We start from the raw sequence: 20,844 nt of genomic DNA, 5'->3' as shown, positions 1-20,844 counted from the left end.
ACGTGCTTATTCATTAAATATTAAATAATAAATAATAAAAACTGCCCATTGTTTTGAGAAAAACTGTCCAATTTGTTTCAGTCCAGCTCCCCAAACAGCAACAAAGATTGAAACTACAAACAGTTCATAAAAGATTTGGCATTTGCTCAGATAAACACCCACTATTTGTTCAGAATTTCCTTGGAAAACAAATCTGGCTGACAGGAAATGACACGTTTTGCATTTGCAGTTTCTTTACAACGAACAACAGAAGAAGTGGGCGGTTAGCATGAACAGCGACGGCAAAACGATGGGCAAAAAGAGAAGAATGCCACCTCCAAGAAACCTTAACTCAACCAGGGAAAAGACAGCTGATCTCTGGGGAAGTCCGGAGCATAAAAACTCTGCAGCAATAAGCCTTAAGCAGCCGAAGCAGAGGCAAAGTGTAAGAACAGAAACAAAAAACAAAGATCTTGCCGTTTTCAACACTCAAAGTAATTTTCAGCATCATTAAAGACGAGCAGACAGCCTGTTATTCCGTCTAATTGCAGACCCGCCTCCGCCTCTTCAGCCTGCGCTCCGTAATATCAGGTTATGGATATTGTCTGCCGGCTGCCTGTATTTGCATGCCGCAGCAAAAACTCCATCAGATAACCAATCAGAGCCAAACAAAGTAGAAAAACTGGAATGACACGAGCCAGACAACAGGAGGACAAATGAGTGCGTGGAGAGAGAATAATACAGAACTGCAGAATAACGTTTCTGTGGCTTAATGTGGAAGCTGACGGAGGAAATGTGATCATAAACATGTATTTGTGACGTATACAAGCTGTACGAGGACTTGAGCCGTGTGATGTTGGACTACTATCATGATATATTAAACACAATCCGTTTACTAATGAGGCCATTAGGTAAGCTAATTAATGTATCAATTAGCAAATGTTTCTTGAAATAACAAAAGGTAATAGGCTATTAATATGAATTCTAGTAGCATTTTCCAAGTTTTTCATCATGCAAAGATCACTGTTGACATTATTTTTCCTTGCTTTCTTTAAAGTACAATTCTTGTGCCTGTAAAGCAGCTGTTCCCTACATTGTCGGCTTGTGATCGCTCAAAAAGAAGCTTTAAACTAACGTCACTTTAGTTTTCTCTGCTTGAGCTGCTTGTCTCTCCGTTTCTCAACAACTCGGAGGGTTCTGCCTGCCACTCTGATTAATTACTGTGAAGCAAACGTACGACGTGATCAATCAATCAATCACACAGACTGAGATGCTTCTCATCTTGTTAGTTACAAGATGACAGTTTGAACAGTAAACAACATAAAAATGTGATAATTGTTTAGTCAAGCACTCTTTATTTCAGGCAAGACGCCTCCGCTATAAAAAGACCCAACCTATTCAGCATCTCGTGACCCCACAGATTAATAAATCAACTACAAAAATCAACAAAATGTCTGAAAATACTGAGAAAAAGCACACCTTCCAGTCCTTTTTGATGTCATCAAATGTCTTGTTTTGTCCAGTCAACAGTCCGAAACCCAAAGATATTCACTTTACAATGATATAAGCAGAAACTCACGTTTTGCTTAAGAAATGGCTAAACGATCATCAAAATAGTTGCAGATTATTTTGTTGTGGCTTGACTAATCAAGTTCAAGTTGAACTCACAGTATTTGTTTTAGGTCTTACTTCATACTTCAGCACTTTCACTCACTGTACTGCATCATTAAGGTTTAATCAATAAGCCAAAAATAACAAAAATCAAGACGACACATTTGTCTCCGGGTTGCGTCACAATCCTACAACTTATGTTAAGAGAAACTATTATTTAATAAAGAAACAGCAGATAATCACAAAGCAAAAACAGAATGAAAAAGACAAATATCAATAATCGATGCAACAATATGTGAAAATAATCATCTTCACAACAACAGATCTTGTTTGTCACTTGCCTGGCGGTTGTCCTAAGTCACGCAGTCACACAACCAGTGACTCAATCCCCGACTTCCACCCACTTTCATCAACCTGGCAATCAACTCGGAGGCACGCTGCCTTCACACATCGACCCCCAATCAAGCCAAAAACAACTCCAGGATCAGGCTGTCGCTCTCAACTCTGAAATCAATATCCAAAAGAGCAGAAAATATCCGTGTTCTGTGATTCGGCGAGCCACCCATCCTGAGATGTTCCCAGGCAGGAAAAATTAAAAAAAAATAAAATCCAACAATCCTCTGATGAAAACAGATCCTGCGTCCAGAAGATCCTTGAAATCCTGAGGAAATTAAAACGCACAGAATTTGCTCAAGCTGCTGTTTGAGCTGAGTGTATTTACAGAACTATGTGGCCACAAAAGCTGTGACAGTCTCCACAACCAACCCCCCCATCCCACCCACACACCCCCCCCCCCACACACACAGACCCCTGACGTCCCACAGTGGCTCCAGCAAACATCCACTGCGTAAACAACAAGCTGAGCTAATTTGGCTCACATGACGCTGTCCGCCGCCCTTCTCCTCCCTCACAGCCTGTCAGTGTTTCTTGCCTAAGTGCCCTACAATCTCCAGCAGCACTGACACACTGCTGTCGTCAGCAGGCAGTCCTCCACAGCGCTCATTAGGACTCATTAAAGTGCACTCAAACGCTGGTATCAAATAGTGCGAGGAGTAAGTTCACAGCAGCTCTTCAACTTGGTTTTCCCCTTAAAACTTCCCCCTGAAGAGGCTGTTTTTTTTCCCCCACACACTGTTTGACTGCGTCACACAAGTAGATATTTGAAGACTGAGTGACATATTAAAACCTAAGATGCCATGTTTTTATAGTTACATCAAGCAGAAACAATATACGTTGAAACGATTGGTAAATTAATTGAACAGCAGAAAAATGTATAATTCTATAAAGCAAAACTTTCACTGGTTTTATATAATTTCAATTGAGTATTTTTAAGGTTTTGGACTATTGATCACAGAAGACAAGTAATTTGAAGACATCACCTTGAGCTTTCACTATTTTATACACTAAACGATGAATGAAAATGATGCTTAATTGCAACCCTAATTGAAGTATTCTCGGGGTCTTGCAGTGCAGCCCTTACATACTTGGACATTCAAGACGTTCTGTGTTGTTTTGCCTCTTGCACATTGAAGACTGTGCGGTTAAAGTGCTGACTTTGAGCTGTAATTTGAGGGTTTTAACAACCACATCAGATGAAAAGTGTAGGAGCTGTAAACATATCATTGTCCTCCTGCGCTGTCCAGAAGTTGGAGGCAATATGCATAAAAAAAGGGGGGGGGCTGCTGGTCCCACACCGATTACTCAAAACCTTAAAGCTGTTTCATTTCAAATCCAATGTTGCTGGATTTGGATCTGGAGTTCAGAGCCAAAAAAACAGGAAATGTGTCATGGTCCAAACACTTATGGACTGCGTTGCTCATTTCCCCAAAATTCACCCTGACATATTTATTGTCTTTCCAAACTTTTTGGATGTTCCCTGGAATTTAAAAAGGTCACATATTTGTACTCTTCTTATCAAGTTAATACACTTCCCCCGAGTTCTTAAAGAACGTTTTCATTTTATTGGCATAGGCATTAAAACAAATATGGCTTCTCCCATTATAAGGCCTATGAAAGAGACTTTCTGTGGGTGGATCCAGCAGGTTTTAAGAGGTTAAGACTATCTGGAAACAAGATAATTGAAACGTTACAGCTAAATCCCTCAACCTACTTTAAAAAAAAAAGCTATAATTAATCATAAACATGACAAAAAAAGTCAACTGTGATCAGCTTTTTTTTTTTACACGGTCAGCTCCCTGTGAGAGCTGTGAGAGTTTTTCTTGATTTGGTCCGTCACTGGTTAAACAAGTTAAATAACCCTCAGGGACAGAAAACCATCCACAGGCTTTTGTTCTGAAAGTGGTCGTCAGCGTCGACTGTTCGACTCTGAAACAAGCAGACTTTCTGGAGCAGTTTTTCCATTGTTGAGTTCAGCATTTGTACTTGATGAAGCTTACTGGCCTGCAGCGTCCCGGAGGAAACAGCCCAGATTGGGCACCGGGGGATTAAGCTGGTTTGAGTTAATCCCAGACGCGGGACATTTGTGCCCCTGTGGTCTCAGATTGAGAGGAGGTTCTTTTTTTTTTATTGATTAGCCCCTGGTGGGGCGCTGGGCATCCACATGTTGTCCTCCTGCCTTTCCCTAAACCCATCCATGCCAAAGATTTAATGGGGGATTTAGGAGATTAACTACCACTGCATGGGCTTGGGTTTTATTGCATTACTCCCTATTAGGTTCTCCTCTTTTAGACCCATCCAAGAGTTGTTTCCTCTTGGCAACAGGAGGCCTTGATATAACAATTTGTCCTCTGTCTCTTCCTCTTGATTCCTACAGGGTTTTTTTTTTTTAACATAGATGTGCACACAATGTGTGTTTCATGCCTAATTACGACAGCCTGTGACGCTCACTGAGATCAGCTAACTATAAAATGATGGACTGCAAACAGGAACTGCCCCTGGTGGACCACCAAAAGACAGGAGAAGAAAACAGTGCAGCAGCCAGGAGGAGGAGGAGGAGGAGGAGGAGGTGGGGGTGGGGGGTGGGGTGGGGGGCAGACTCCCTCAGCCTTTCTTATTTCAACATCAACGATTGGAAACAACGTCCCACAACACACACATGTGCACAACACGTCCTGCAAGACCTGCAGCTGAGAGACGTTTTTGTCAGCAGAAAGACAGAAAGACAGAAAGACAGACAGAGATCCTGACTTCATTATTTCCTGTAAAGTGACCTCCTCTCTCTGCTTATCTCTCCTCCTCTCTTGCTCACTGTGTGATTGTCTTTCTGAGGAAACATTCTCAAGGAGATTAACATACAATGCCTTATCAAAAACAGCTAAATGATAATAAAAAGATGGCCGTTGGGTGGCTCTTGCAAAAAAAGAAAAGAAAAAAGAACCAACAGTCCAAAACATCAATAATGTGCAGCAGGACTCATATTGATCTCTCCAGTGGAGAAAATAGATCATGTATGGTTTATCTGTATAGCCACGTTTTCATTTTCCCCCTTAAAAGTGCTCCTTTTTTTTCCACGCTGCACTCCCCACCATCCCCACTCGGAGCTCCATGGGGGGAAAAAAATATCTTTGGAGCAACAAGAAGTCTAAAAAGCATGATTTATTCATCGCACGTGAACGTCTATCGTCGGCTCCATAACGTGCAGTCTTTATCGTTTCTGTTCATTATGGTGACGAATTTAATCTGGAGGAGGAATCCTCGAATAATGCAAAAGCTGTAAACCCCCGGATTTACAGACCGCCCGCAAAAGAGAAATAATTAAACAGATACACGCGGTTCAATCCAATTATCTGCTTAATCATTGCACATTTACACACAGAGAAACAATAAACTGGGAAAAATACATCGTCCGGCTGTGCAGTCATCAACATATTAATCTGAGATTGCAGGCAAAAGGTGGAATTAAATCACCCCGCTGTCGGTTTTTATCTGGAGAAAACACGATATTAATCTGATATAATGTGATCTAGAAACAGCAGTATCGTATCTGAGCGAGGGCATTTTTGTATAAAAGTGAAAGAGGAAACGTTAAGTGCACATAAGGAAGATGAGGCTGTAAGGGGTGTAGCCGACCAGCAGGCTGACTGCCACTCCGGTCATGTACTTTGCACACTCACAACTGCAGCGGAAAAAAACTCCCACGGAATCGCCAAATGCACACTTTAAATTTAATTGATTAAACCTCGTGTGTGTCCATCAAAAGAAACAGAACCGGGCGCGTTATCTGCCATCATTTTATTTTTTCCTCGTTCAAAGATTTTAAGGCGCAGTTTTCCCCCCTGAACACCATAACCCGCCATGTTGAAAGTGGTTTGACATTTTGGCAGTGTCCGGTATTTTCCGATGGCTTTTACGCACCTAAGGGTGACAAAAAAAAAATCCCACATGACTCATCTGTAGACAAATGACTGCAATAAGTCATTTCTGGCGTTAATCTACAAAACAACTTCGTGTTCGCGTCAAACAAAATTGCGTCGTGGTGTTGAAACACAACATCAAAACACCTTCAAATAACGTTCCGACTGACACTCCGAGTCTTTGCGTGCACATTATTAAAATTCACGTTATTTCCTAAACAGTAAATTACATGACAGACACACACAGCGGGAGAAAACAACACAATAAACCGTATTACCGCGAATGCCACGAGACAGCGTCCTCTCCGCCGGTGAAAGCTGTTAATTACAGCGCGTGAGAGACACTTTGAGCAACTTGGGCTCGCGAACGAACGCTCGCGACTATTCTTTCGTTCAACAGAAACCGCCTCGGGAGCACTTCGGGGTTTTTTATAGCGAAGGAGGAGAAAAATAACTCTCCCCGTCTTTATTTCGTCGACATAACGAAAATAACAAAACGCAGCAACCACGGAAAAGCCTCCCGGGACCGCTCGAGCCGTCACCTGTCTTACCTGTCCAAGTTTTTTTTGTCGCCTCTCCTCCTCGAGACCCCCTCTGTTTTTTTCTCCCCTCTCTCTCTCTCTCTCTCTCTCTCTCTCTCCCTCTCTCTCTCTCTTCTCCTCGTTCGCGTGAGCCCGAGCAAAGCAACGCGAGCGACGTCTTTCAGCTGCTGCTGCCCCCGTTCCAATATGGCATCTCCCATCTGCGCATGTCCAGAAACATCTACAGATATTTTCAAGCCAACTCCTTCATAGACATTTTAGTTCAGCAGCAAAAAAAAAAAAAGTATTTCTTCAGCCTGTTATAAATAGAGAACTGAAGTTCAGTCGACGCCTACAAAACCAAACACACCACAGCGGAAAAACCGTGTGTTACACAACGAAACATCAATTTTATGCGGATTAAAGCTTATTCTAATATAGGCCTAATGGTATTAACCTAAACATGTATACATCAATATACATCAATTAGTCATAGTTGGTAGCTAAAAATACATTAAATCAGTATTTTGTTAGTGTTTACAGGCTGTCATTTGATCCAAAATCCATATTTTTTTTTTTTTACTTTACAGTCTTATTATTAATAGGAAGGAAAACTATGACCCCAATAATCATTAATAACAATAAAAGTGGTCATATCTTAAGGAAATATATAGTACTACAGCAGCAACACAACTCTCCCAGCACCTTTAGCTGTGCGTGAATAATTTCTAATCTCTAATAACCGTTTGCTCTTCTGACCACTTCCTTCTGTCCCACTGGGCGTCCTGTTTGTTTGTTTTGTGATCTCTTTTCTCCAGACGGCTCTTGAGAAATCGCCTGAGATTTTGTTATTATTTGTTATAGGGAGCATCTCTTATCAAAGTCAACAGTATCCTCTAGTGGTGGGAGCGCATTGCACCACTTTTGACAGGCAGGCGGTTGGTTCAAGGGTTGGCACGTGCTTCCATAAACACCTCTAAACAGACAGATATTAACACCACGAGCCGAGGGGAGTTAGTCCCAGCTAGGGAGATGCAATACATGCAGAAAGGTTTCTGGCGCTGACCCGAGCTGACCTCTCAGAAAGTGAAACCTACATCAGCTCCACGATCACCGCCGTCACAACACGAGGTTTGTTGGGGGCAATTTCTAAATTAGGCTTCAGTGAAATTAAAGCAGCATGTTCCTCTTTAAGCATGGAGGTTCACTCTTGACCTTTGGGAACAGTGTGTGTGTGTGTGTGTGTGTGACAGAATAAAGTCAAAGGTCTGTTTGTCCATTGTATCACTGGGCATAGATGGTTTTGTTACACATAGTCTATTTTACCGGGAATCCCCTTAAAAATCCCCACAGTGCCCAAGTTCATGAAAGTGAACTGCAATAAAGGGGGCGGGGCGGGTAAAATCATCAATTTATGTGGATGTTTGAAGAGTCATTTAGACCGTATGTCATAACTGACATCTTTAAAATGGAAAGCGTGAAACGACTCGAGATAAATAAATAAATAGATCCACATGAATAACCTAAACCCACTTGCTAAATATGAAATTAAAGAGTTCTCTGCGAGGTATTTCTGATTAAATTGTGGTTTTAAGGCATGCGGTTCTTAATCTGAGGGCTCACCAGATGATTAAAGGGATAAGAGGCACAAAGAAAACTTATTTTCCGCCAAATTATGTTTTGCTCTTTTAAAGTAAAATGACGGATCGCTTCACAGCCTTCAAATTAAACAATCTGAGAAAGACAAATCATAAGTAGACATTTGCTTAATTTTAAGGGACCACCAGACAAAAAGGTTTAAGGCTTAAAACACCGAAATCGCCAAATGTTTCAGGGGCATATTTGCAATAACCTACAAAATAAGTGTTCGGCCGTTATGACAAAGAGTGGCGCAATTGTTCGCAATAAGGATTTTATTTTGAAACCTGTAACGGGAAGTTCGGTGTTGTATTAACGGCGGCGGATCTGATTCGTAAAGACACAAATATACACAAAAGGACCCGTAGAGAGAGGACAAGAGGCGCTCGTGCCGGTGTGATGCCGCTGGAGGAACAGATGGTTGGAGCGTGCGCCGTGCTCCATTAATCTGCCAGGGAAGAAGCTTTACCAAGGGCGCGCGAGAAAGGATTAAAGGCTACACACACACACACACACACACACACACACACACACACACACATGCATCCCTGCACGAGGCAGAGGACCGTTTTTTGTTTTGGCAGCACTCATAAGTGATTCAGGTTTCGGACGCAGGTTTCTTGAATCACAGCATCTTCTGAAGCTTCAATGAACCTTTTAGTAAAAGCTGAAAAGATTCACAGTTATTGTCCTATTCGTCCTCTGTGTAGGTTTTTGTACTCCTTTATTTATTTATTTATTTATTTATTTATTTAGGGTGTCTATTCGTGCTTGAATCCAAGACATCCAGCCAACCTGATGGAATCATTGGCCCCAATGCACAAACAGGCAATAAGGAGGAAAAATGTGAATTATTTAAGACAAAGCAGGTCAGTTCATGAGGAAGATCTTCTAGCTACTGTTGAAACACTTTCTGTCTGAGTTGCAGCTGCCTGAGATGTCAGTTTAATAACGTTAACGTGGATACACGCAGGTGATGTTTTGCTCTTCTGAATGTGGATGTGTTGACAGGCTCAATCTGTACAAGCTCTTCAATCTATAAGTGACATTTCAGAGCCAAACTCAGTGCAGAATTTGACCAAATCTATTGTATAATAAACGGCCATTTATTTATTTACAACTCACTCTCTCAAAACTCTCTTTTATTTTTTCCCCCCCAAATAAATACTTTATTTTCAAGTTCTTATTCAAATCACAACATTTGTACAACGTTGACTTCTGTGAGTTTCATATTGCACATAGTCGTCTCACAGCAAAACAGACCAGCCTCTGAGTCGGAGACTGAAGGGACACCTGTTGGCTCTGTGCCCCCCTGTGAGGCTCCAGGTACACGATCCTCTGAAGTCTCTGACCTGGCATACATCACATCATTTTGTAATTAGGAATCACCTCTCGCGATTACTCACCGACAGTACCTCAAGATCTCCTTTTATTACATCTTCACGTGAGGCACCGATTTGCCTCGTGGGCCCTCGCGCGCACGGCCAGGTGCCTTTGACGCGAACAAAAAAAAAAAGGCTGTGAAGCTCTCAAGCGGCCTCGCGCACATTCAAGGAATTCTGCTGCGGGAGCCGCGCGGTCAAGGTAGCCGAGCTACGACCGGAAGTTAGGTCTAAGTACTTCAAAATAAAACTATGGAAAACGTGCTCAAGAGGGGAACAAAAGGATATGGATGGTACCGGTTGGAGAAGATGGCTTAATTTGAGGATGTGAGGTGAGGATGGAAAAATCTTTAGCAAGGGAGACCTGGGCAAGACAGCAGCATAAACAGTTGCAGACAAAACAATACAAAAGGTAACAGCTGAAATCAGATAATAGCCTGCTAAGATTGGAAAAATAAGCTAACAGAGTCAATTGAAATCTGAGTAATTTGACCAGAGATGTCATATTCCTCAATTCCAAATTGCAAACTTGTTTTGGAAAGTGGCAGAAAACATGACGGCTTTCTTTCCCGTCTCTGGTCGAACACGAGGGACAAACAGCAGATATGTGTCCTGTGATGTGTGATAATTAACAGATAATTTGGAAAAACTGCATTTACTGCGTCACCTAAAAATGAAAAAAATATTGGCTATTGTCATCTGTATTCAAGACAATTTTCCATAGTCATCCTGCATCTGCCCATAATTGTTATTTATTTTGTCATTTCAACTATTAAATAATAATGAAACGAAACAGATATTTTTGCTTGAAGAGAGGCCTCACCAAATTCTGTTAAAATGTTGACATGACAGTTTGTAGCCTGTCCTTTTGTATTTCTGCCAAGCTGCTCCTGATGTCCTTTATTTTGAAATATTTCTTTTCCCGGAAGCTAGTCTTTCCGTTCGGGCTACTTGACAGTACGTGTTTTCGTTGTCACAAACATGGATGTGAGTCAGATAATCGATTACCCTGTCTGCTTTTGCATCATGAGATGTAGCATCGGCCTCTGGAAACACTGAAGGAAAACTTTGCCTCGAATCTGTCACCGGAAGTGTAAATTTGGCGGTTTGTTTTTGTCGAGTAAAGAAAGGTTAAGCCCTTCTTTGCCCGCCGAGGGAGCGCTGCTTTTGTCTCGGCGTTGTTTTTGTCGCGTCGACATGGACATGTACGGATACAGCGGGGTCTTCTTGGTGAAAAGGTTCTTGGAGAATGGCGTTTTTGAAGTGACGAACATGTCTGACATCAACAAGGCGAATCCTCACGGCTGCGATAACGGAGCTCTGACGGACAGGTTCGGCGTCTTGATCCAGGGACTCCTCGCTGTCGTCGCCTTCAGCACGCTGATGTGTGAGTATCGGATCCATCAGACCCTCGAAGTTCTTGTTCCTGAAAACATCTTCACTGTCACAGTCTGTTTGTGTTTATTCAGGGAGAGGATGCACGAAACACAAACTGCAAAAAAAAACAACAACGTGCTTTTAAAAGTCTACACTGGTCCACGTGGCGTTTTGTTGACATTTGTTCCACAGAGCCTCATTATCTTGGCACCAAATCCCACTGAAAAATATGCTAATTTAATATTGCCTTGCTTTTCAACAGGAAGACATACACAAATCGAACACTTATTGAAACATTACTTGGTTAATAAGGTTCACTCTTCATTTCGGCGTGAATTATGTGCTGGAAGCAAAACACATTATTATGGAATTTTACCTTTTTTAAATTGTGATCACCGCAAACGTCTTCCACGTCCACAAAACAGACAGTTGCCATGAGCAGTAGCGATCTGTGTACATCTTTACTTTCAATACATATTTTAATAAAATGACGTGCGGTTTGTGGCATACCTACGTACCGAATTTGCCGTTAACACCCGAATGGACCATAAATAATTAAGGTATACCATACCTCACCGGTAAGTGTGCCTGTAAGCAAAGCAGCATCACTAATTGCGATGTTTTTAAAGGAAGTGTCGTCAGGATCCCCATGGCAGAATGGCAGGTTTTGGATCCAGGGCTTCGTTGTTGTTGTTGTCCTTTTAATAACCAAAAGGCTTGCCAAAAGTATACTGATATAATCTCCATATGTTTATTCAGTAATATATATTATGTACATAATATTAATATGCAGCAAACCGAAAGAGACTGGCTGCTGTTCAAGGAATATGTCATCATTGATTTAAAAATATTTGAACTTCAGAGTTGATGTCTGAAGTTAAGTGAAATATATCAGAATTTCAGCCACTTTCACAGTTTTTGAGTGCATGCCTTAACAAGAAAACAAGATGCTCCTTTACAGCCAGAGAGGATTTATTCAGTCTGAACAATGGCTATTGACTGCTAAATAACTTGTGATTCTGTGGCAGCTGACCGGAAGAATGTTGGGCGTCTTACCAGTTTTGCACCACAGGCAATGTTTAATGCTTCTGCAGCAGCTGAAGGGGGTGATTTGTACTTGTCAAGTAGGAACACTAAAAACTCCAATCATGGCTTCCTGGATTACATTTATACTATAGTTTACTGAATTATATGTGCTTTATGTTTTTGTCTGAATTCAGAGGTTGTTAAAATGCTAATATTGTCAATGAACCTTTGTATGGCGTAACTTAAAGGCCACTGATATGCCACAATGCTACATGGGTATGATGAATATGTGCATCCTGTGTAGTATTCACATATTCCACGAGTGTGTTGGCATATGATCTAATAATTAGAGTGTAGTTTTGAAAGGTCAATGCAGTCATGTTGATTTCATCAGCTAATCAAGCAGGCGGGTTCAGAGCAGTTGAAGCCACAGAGCAGTGAAGTGTTTCAGAATTAGGCCAGGCCTTGAGGGTGTGTGAGATCAATGAGCTCTAACCTCCACTCAGTTACTTATTAGAGGAGGAATCGATATCCCTCCCCTTTTTCCCCCTCCTTTCCTGTTCTCAGCACAAGTGCTGTTCTTCGTCAAAGCACATGCATCTGTTAATATTTACACCACATTATTTGTGTGCAGCGGAGCATTAAGAGCCTTTCAGCTATGATCACAGTGGCAGTATGCCAAGTCACAGCCAAGCCTGCACCATGAATCCCTTCTGCTGATCTGTGTTCAGAGTCCTCTTCCTCAAAGCTATTTTTGAGAGTTTCCTCCCGTTGACTTGTCATTATTCTTGCACTCACATAATTCAGATAAAGGCTTAATATCCAGTAAAGCTACCACAGTTCTTTAAGGTAAAGCTTTATATTTAAATTTGAAAAGTTTGTTAGCCACCTCTGATGTCTGGTTCCAGCAGTGCCTGTTTTCCAGTCTATCATGTGAGAGATTTGACACACGTTGGATATACTTAATACAGTTTGTTGTGTGTCCAGAACAGAGAAAATCAGCAAATCTTAATTTTTTTCAGAAGCTGGAATCAGCTAATGTTGAGCATTTTTGCTTGACGAATGACTTAAATGAATGAACTGTTTATTAAAACTGCTGATGAATAATCAACTAATCGTTTCAGCCCTAAAGCAATCTGGATCAAGTCACTTTAAATGGCTTAAAAAGTTTGAAAAGTGCAGGAAGAAGTCTAGAAAAGTATGAACAATTACACTGTGCTATTATGTAGTTGTGGATGCTGTTTCAAATATTGTATTTATTCATACTTCAGACTAAACACCAAGTTAAATTGCATCAAAAGTTTACAGATGTAAAACACAGGAAGCCTCGATCCTGTTTTCACATGCAGAGTCACATTCTCTGACCTTGTGAGATGGCGAGATAGAGGAACAGTGGGCGTCTGTTCACCCTGAGCCCGGTGGGGAGGAATGAAGTGTTGTGGTGGCGTGATAGCGAGGACGATGCGTGATCTGTCTTCGCTGCCCTGCAGCCCTGCAGCCCTGCAGCCCTGCAGACAGATGAGACTCTCTGCAACAAACTGCAAAGAATCTGTGTGACATGTTATGGTTTTGCAGGTTAAACACAAGTCTAGTGGGAAACGTTATTGATTGTTTGATTGACTTCCTGTTTTGTTGACAGTGAAGAGGTTCCGGGAGCCTGTAGGGATCAGACGACCGTGGAGGATCTGGTCAGAATCTTTTCTTTTCCCTTCTTCTAACATATCCTGTCCTACATCCTCACATTTTACACACTTGCATGGACGAAGAAAAACTATTAAAATACAGAAAATGTTGGTAAAACCCTAATCTTGATTGATTAAATGAACCGGGACAATGAAAAGCTTCAAGTTTCCTTCAAAATACTTGTCTCATACTGGCCTGCTGTCTAGTCTGTGAATGTCATCTTGGGGTTTCTTGACATTAACATGTTTAGAAAGACATTTTTAGATTTAGCAACACAATAGAATAAATAAGTCAAATTCAGACATTTAACATAGTCCATGTTATTTCTTCCAGGTTTTTTGACACATCCAAGCAGGCCATCGGTGCTCTCTTCATCCACTTTGCCAACGTCTTCCTGTCCACGCTCACCAAAGAGGACCCCTGCTCCCTGTGAGTTACTGATTAACGCTGACAAGTCATGATATGATGAGGTTCTGCTGTCAGGGGCGTCTCACCGAGGTTCCCCGTTTTACTAAAAGGTATCTGATGAACTTCCTGCTGGACGCCACGCTGGGGATGCTGGTCATCTGGTTGGCTGTGAAGTTGGTGTCCAAACTAGTGGAGTACAAGGAGTGGACATTGCTCATGTTTGGAGAATATGGTGAGTGAAAAAATGCTCTGCGCTGCTTTTCTTTGGTCATTCTAAAACATGAAAGTCCTGAGGAGTCGTATTCATGAATGTGAGGAAAATGTTGGTAAGATGCAGCTCTGGTTTCCGCCCCTGGAGGGCGCTGAAGACCCTCTGGAGGTAGACGTGGGAGGAGAGCCAGCATCTCCAGCTGCAACCCCGCCCGGAAAACATTCCCGGTGGCTTCAGAGAGGGATTAACTCCACGCCAGTTATTACACTCACTCTGCTGGTGTTTTTTTTGGTTTTTTTCTTCTTCTGCTTTCCTTCCTTGTGTGATGGAAAATATCACCAAAACAACTTTCAGAACACCACCTGACTTCTCTTTCATGGTCAAGTTTATGTTTGATTCTCTCTTTGTGTTTGAAACATTTTCAGAAAGGTGTGTTACAAATTGTTTGTGCATTCATGAAAAATGCACGAGGTGAGCTCCAGTCTGTCTGGGTGTCCTCCTCCTCGCCTTCTTCCTGTCTTAATGACAGACTCGCCCCCCTTTGTGTCTGCTGTGGTGTGTAACAGACCTTTGGAAAGGTTTAGGGGAAGGCAGAGTTATTTATTGAAACCATGAACTCAACCTTTAGACTGATTGTGTCGTGCAAACATTTAATACAAAGAACACAATACGACCAATCCGAGACGTGTAGAAGCTAAAATTCAAAGAAAACAAAATGAAATAATACTATGAGATGAAATGTTGAATTGAATGATGAATGAATAATTTCACAAAATAAAGCAAAGCCAGATTACTATTTTCTGCAGGTCGCTCCACTATTGAAAGCTTATGACGTTGTTACTTTACAAAACATACTGAAATGGTAGAAGGTTCCCAAAGCGCTTGAAATCTTCTATAATGAAGTGTTTATATGAGATGGCCACTTTACTGATGTCTTCTCCTCCAGGTGACCCTCCCCAGGCAGCAGCATGGCTGGGTCAGTGTGGCATCTACCTGCTCATCATGGTGCTGGAGAAAGGTGTGATCAGCCTGGTGCTGCTCGTCCCCGGATGGTCCAAAGTAAGAGAGTCGTACAGCTGCTTGTGCTGCTGCTTTCAGGTCCTGTGGGAAAGATGGCAAGCTGTGACATTATCATACTTTTTGCATGGGGAAAAATCTCGTAGATTTTCCAAAAACACAGGAGGAAATGATAGAATATAATGTGATTTGGTCGACAAATGAACCCGCCTTCGCTACAACTGAAACCCAAACTGTTCTTGGTCTGGTCAACCAGACTACATGAAAAAAACAGCAGATTTTAACAATCTTCTCTCATTTCTCTTTGTTGGCTCTGGCTTTGTTTGGTTTGTCGTTTGAAATTCTCTGGCAGCACTGTTAGATGAAAGTCATCGAGACTACAGAGAGAATAAACAAGTGGAGGATAAAACATGACTTGCTTTTTGATTCTAATGGAAACATAGAGGCAATGTTAATGTATTTGAAGGACAGTTTGTTTGCATGACATTGGGGATCATATTTGTTTATTCAAATTAGCCCTTGTCATAGCAACAGATGCCTTTCTAATGAATAAAGAGGGAGTTTATCTGTGTATTATTTATTTATTTCCAGATAGATGGAGTTTTGTTTTGTTTATACTTCTTTTGTTTAAAGATCGTCTCCGCGCTCTTTGACAAACTCTGATTATAAATATTTGTTTTATTAATAGTTACAGAGACATAGTCTGAAAAATGTACAGACCAGAGTAAATTAGATATAAAATACAATAAAATGAAAATACAGTACAATATAAGCATGTGTCCTACATGCTATACACAAAAGATATGTAAGTGTAATATTCTACAAAATCTACATGAATAACCATAACCATGTAAGGCAAAAACAAAACATATTTATGATCTTATATTGTAGAAACGATCAAATGTTTTCAACATATGAAATTCTAATACATACATACATAAATACACAAGTATTTCTTTATTGTTTGTGATCATTTTTATACCAAACATAACATAAAATTAGAGGTTTTATAGACACATTTAGATGGCGGTATTCAAAAGCTCTTTATTGACACTAAGAGCAGTTAATTTTTCTTCTCACTCAGCAGCTTTTTCTTTAAAGTGACTGTTATCAACATGTCAGTGAGTTAAACGTTCCCTTCTTCTGCTCCAGTTGCAGGAGGTGTTGCTGGGCTACATTGCGAACCCTCAGGTGGAGCTGGTGCTGGTCATGCTCATCGTGCCCTTCATAGTGAACGTGAGTAGTGCCGTCATGATCCAGCTGTCGCAGAAGGGGGCTGAGTCTTTTATCTCTGCAGCATTAGTAACCCCCAGTCTCTCTGGCTCCCCCTGCAGTCCATCATGTTCTGGGTGGTGGACAGCCTGATGATGAGGAAGTACAAGACGATGAAGAGCCTGGATGACTCCTGCGACAGCTCGGTGAAGAAGGCTGACTCACTGCCCTGGGCGAACAGCGAGGAGTCGCGGGTGAGAATAACCGATATTCATACCGAAAGAGTCCACAAGACGGCGTGAGCTCTGGTGAACAGCTGCTTATCGTTTTCAGCCACTTATGTAATTAAACCACCTGCTTCGTTCTACAGATAATCTCTGTATCAGATCCCAGTTACAGATCTAATGAACTTGAACAAACAGGGGGTCACATCATGACTGTGGTCCAAACTCTAGAAACGAAAGCTCTCTGTTCAAAATAAAAAGGTTAACGTCCACTGCATTCAAATTAAAAAGTGCTTTTATTCCCCTTTTTTTTATTACAAAGAAAGAATAACATCTTTATTAATTATGAACTCTATTGGAAGCCGTAGAAGAAGAAGATTGGATGATCTTTTCCAGCTCCATGTCTCGAACATTTAACAGAATTAAATTCCAGGGAGCATTGAAATGTCTAAAAGTTTAAACAAAACACTTTAAAAACCCTCAATTAACCTTAAACTCTTGCTCCCCAGACCAGTGAGAGGTGTCAGACTGAGCCTCCTGCTCTGTGAGTGACTCATTTGGCCTTTTGAAGGGATTACTTTTCAAAACGTTCGCTAAAGCCTGTTCCCGAACAAGAATGTGCCCGACTTTAATGTGTGTGTGAAAATGGGTGTTGATGGTTGATGTGCCCACGCAGTCACGCTGGGTGTCAACCGCACCTGTTGTTTTGGGGGGGATGAGCACAGCGTAGACACACACACACACACACACACACACACACACACACACACACACACACTTGATCTAATGAGGAACAAACCCAGATGAATTCAGTCCCAGAAATACTGAGTCAGACTGTCCTGTCCTCCCTCGTTACTGTTGGTGTTGGTGGATCCTGGTTTTCCTGTGGTGGTTTTATTTTTATATCCTAAGAATAAAAATGTGATTCTTTCTTTTTTGTACAGTATCTACTTTTTTTTTGTTTTCACGGCAAAAAGTGAGTCCTTGCAGAAGCCCCCCTGGATCAGTTTTTGGATGAAAGTAGAGCTCAGCAGATGAATGCACGTGGTTTTGGTTCAACATTCACATTATGGGTGTCATTTTTGAGTTACCACATACTTTTTGGGGTGTCCATATACGTTTGGCCATGTAATGTGGTCCAAAAGGTGTTCACACGTTTTGTTTGTAATTTAGGTGAATCAGAGAATCATTTTTACAGCTTTTATTTGCTTGTAGGCAGTAAAGAGCTGAGAAACGAAGGGAAAGAGGGATGCAACCACTCGCCCGAGAGGATGCCCACACGATGAGTCTTTACTCGTCTCGTGTGAGTTTTTCAGTTCTGGTTTATCTGGACTGATGACACTGTAACAGGCCTGTTGTTGTGTTCAGAGAATCAGTTTAATCGCCGCCGCCGCCTCCACACAGCACAGAAGCCCGGGTCATTTCTTTTTTTCCCTCTCTCAGATCTAACTGACAGACTTCAGGACAAGTGACAGCTGGGGTGCACGACCCTCGTGTTCAGTGGGATGAGAGTGTTTATAACTCCCTCCTCTTCCCTTTTCCCTGGTCGTCTGCCAGGCGGACATAAATCAAGCCTTCATCCCGGGAATAAAAGTGACATTTAGGATTCGTCTCCACGCGCTGATGTTATGGAAAGCAGAGCGAAGTGGAGGAGGACGACGGATAGAGAGGCATTGACTTAAATGAGGTCTTGGTGGGGGTGGTGGTCCAAGCTATAGTCACAATGCTGTTGTTGTTGCTGCTGCCTGTGACATCCAGGTTATAGTGGAGATGATCAGATTCTTGCATTGCGGTGTCATCCAACTACTGAGAGTGGGATAATAACTTTGTCCTTTGAAAACTGGTGTGTAAAAGTTTACAGATTATCAAAGTTTTTACAGCTACTATGTGTAGAATTCGGAAAATTCGGACTATAGCGCCCCTAGTGGCAATAGCGAGAACACAGCTAGCCCTGTCTTTGTCCCAATATCGGAATCTGTTCTGCTCTTCAAAGGGGTGTTTTCATCATCTTGTCAAGGCCTAATATAAAGCAACATATGGAGGTTTATAGTGCCGTAAATGTCATATAGTTGTGGAATTTTGCTCCTTTGGGATTTGAATCCCTGCTGCTGCTGGAGAACGTCTTCCAGGCTCCGTATAAACCGGGATATTTTCCACTTTAGGCTGGGAATGCAGAACTGAGATGTTTCCCAGCTTTTCGTCGATGATGCAGAATCCAAACGTACAACAGTGGATAACTACTTCCCTGTACCTTCAGCGTGCTGCTTGTGTTGCATCCGTTAACATCTTTTGTCTTCTCTCAGGTCCTGCTGACCGTCGAGACAGACACAGACGAGGCTTCAGAGGGGGAGGAAGATCCCGGCGATGTCGGGCCAGTCCCTAATGTGCAGTATTCTGGAGGACCACTGAGACCCAGCTGGGTGATGGTGTAAACCCAGGTGATGTGACCTCCTACTCGTCCGTCCGCTGTCCACACACAACAGACAAAACACTCTAAAGAGCCTAAATATGAGCAAACACAAAAAACTCCTCTGATTAAAGGTCTAAATGTCAGCTTCCTTGTAAGCGCAGGCACAATTAAAGGTCATATAACCTGTAAATGTGAACACGACAGCCTTACCTGCCTTCCTCTGCACTCAAGGTGCGAATAGTTACAACTGGACTCCTGTGACTCGTTGTATGCATGTAAATCAAGTAGCGTCTTTATCCTCTCACCTTGCTGCCTCCGTTTGCTGCAAGAGAACATCAGAGCAACCGCAACTGAACGTGTGCCGAGAGAGACTATCAAGGAGCGCTGCGCCCGCAGGGCAAAATGTGCAGGTGGTAACGACAAAGACTGAAATAAATCCGTCTTTTCTCCGCTCTGGGGACTTTTGGGATTGATGTTGCTCTAAAGAGAGTCATTTATCGCCTATCATATTCCAAAGAGGAGCAAGTGAGTAAAGTATATATAAAAGTACTCTAAGATTTTACTCTGTCTCTGATATAATCACTTCAGATCCACCTCTTTAATTTGTAATTATAGTCATTCCTGCACATTCTCCCTCTGGCTGCTTATTTTAAGTTTGAAAGTTCGTTAATGGTCTTATTTTTTTTTTAAAACCACGCACTTGATTTTTTTTGGCTGCTGCAGTCATGACGGACCAAACACGTTGACATCTGTGGTTACATGGAAACAATACATGTGGGCAGGAAATGGTTTAAAGGACCAGGACGCACCATGTTTCTGCAATGATTTGTGTATTTGTTGTATATGATGGAGTATTGGAGCCACTGTTGGTTGGGGGGGAACCCTGAGATTTTCAGAATAAAGTCTGAATATTTTGAGAAAAATGAGGAAAAAGTCCCAGTTTTAAGAGAAAAAGTAGTAATATTACAAGAATAAAGTCACAATTTTATTTTTAGCTGGGATGATGAATACCATTCTCTGATGTCTCTACGCTGAACATGAAGCTACAGCCAGCTGATTAGCTTAGCTTAGCATAAAGACTGGAAACAGGGGGAAACAGTTAGTCTGGCTCCGAATAAAGGCAACATAACTTACTAGTGCCTCTAAAGCTCACTGATTGACGTGTTATATCTTGCATGTGTAATCTGTGCAAAATACGAAGTGGAAAAATGACATGGTGGGGTTTCACGAGGAGTTATATGGGGGACTATTTCTTGGTCGGGAGCAGTGACTTCCTCAACTTTATACCATTGCACTCAGGCAGGTTAGCATTTTCCCCCTGATTCCAGTCTTTGTGCTAAGCTAAGCTAACCATGTCCTGGCTGTAGATTAACATTTAACGGAGAAATATCAGTGTGTTATTGATCTTTATCGAGAATACTTTTTTTGAAAATGAAACTATTCCTTTTAAAATGACGTTTTGTCATATGAACGTGGTTGTGGTATTTTTCAAAATATAACAACCCTTTTCTTGAAATGTCTTTATTGTTGTTACCATTTTCTTAAAATTAAGTATTTTATTTAATTTTTTTTTCTCAAACTTACTTTATTTTTTATTTTTTCCTCAAAATATTATGACTTTATTCTCTCTCAAGACCTCAGATTTTAATTTCCCATGAGAGTGTCCCCACTACTCCCTCATAGCAATACTCTCAGTGGGCTGATACAGTAGCTGTGGATTAAACGTTTGCAAGTTATGGCACATTTCTTTTATTTATTCTGGTAATATTTTATATGTATTTGACTTTATATATTGTGGTCCAATCTGTGGTAACAACATTGGAATAGGAAGT

General features: G+C 41.5%; 2 protein-coding genes across 2 annotated transcripts in view; one reads left to right on the top strand and one right to left on the bottom strand.

The window, feature by feature from the left end:
* Positions 1-6,545, bottom strand: part of sfmbt2 (Scm like with four mbt domains 2) — a 43,902-nt gene extending 37,357 nt beyond the window's left edge. Inside the window, exon 1 of the mRNA XM_070928889.1 lies at positions 6,455-6,545. The gene's annotated coding sequence lies outside the window, so the exon portion shown is untranslated. The remainder of the gene's footprint in view (positions 1-6,454) is intronic.
* Positions 6,546-10,641: 4,096 nt separating this feature from the next.
* tmem110l (transmembrane protein 110, like) lies at positions 10,642-19,034 on the top strand. Its single transcript, XM_070929236.1, has 8 exons — positions 10,642-10,831; positions 13,487-13,535; positions 13,864-13,959; positions 14,049-14,170; positions 15,096-15,208; positions 16,319-16,402; positions 16,501-16,632; positions 18,906-19,034. Exons 1-8 carry the CDS (start codon positions 10,642-10,644, stop codon positions 19,032-19,034), a joined length of 915 nt encoding a protein of 304 aa, XP_070785337.1.
* The last annotated feature ends 1,810 nt before the right edge of the window (positions 19,035-20,844 follow it).

This window comes from Enoplosus armatus, chromosome 22 (genome assembly GCF_043641665.1).
Source record: "Enoplosus armatus isolate fEnoArm2 chromosome 22, fEnoArm2.hap1, whole genome shotgun sequence".
Lineage (NCBI taxonomy): Eukaryota > Metazoa > Chordata > Actinopteri > Centrarchiformes > Enoplosidae > Enoplosus > Enoplosus armatus.
The sequence above is the reverse complement of the archived record's forward strand: the minus strand, read 5'-3'. Positions and strand labels throughout refer to the sequence as shown.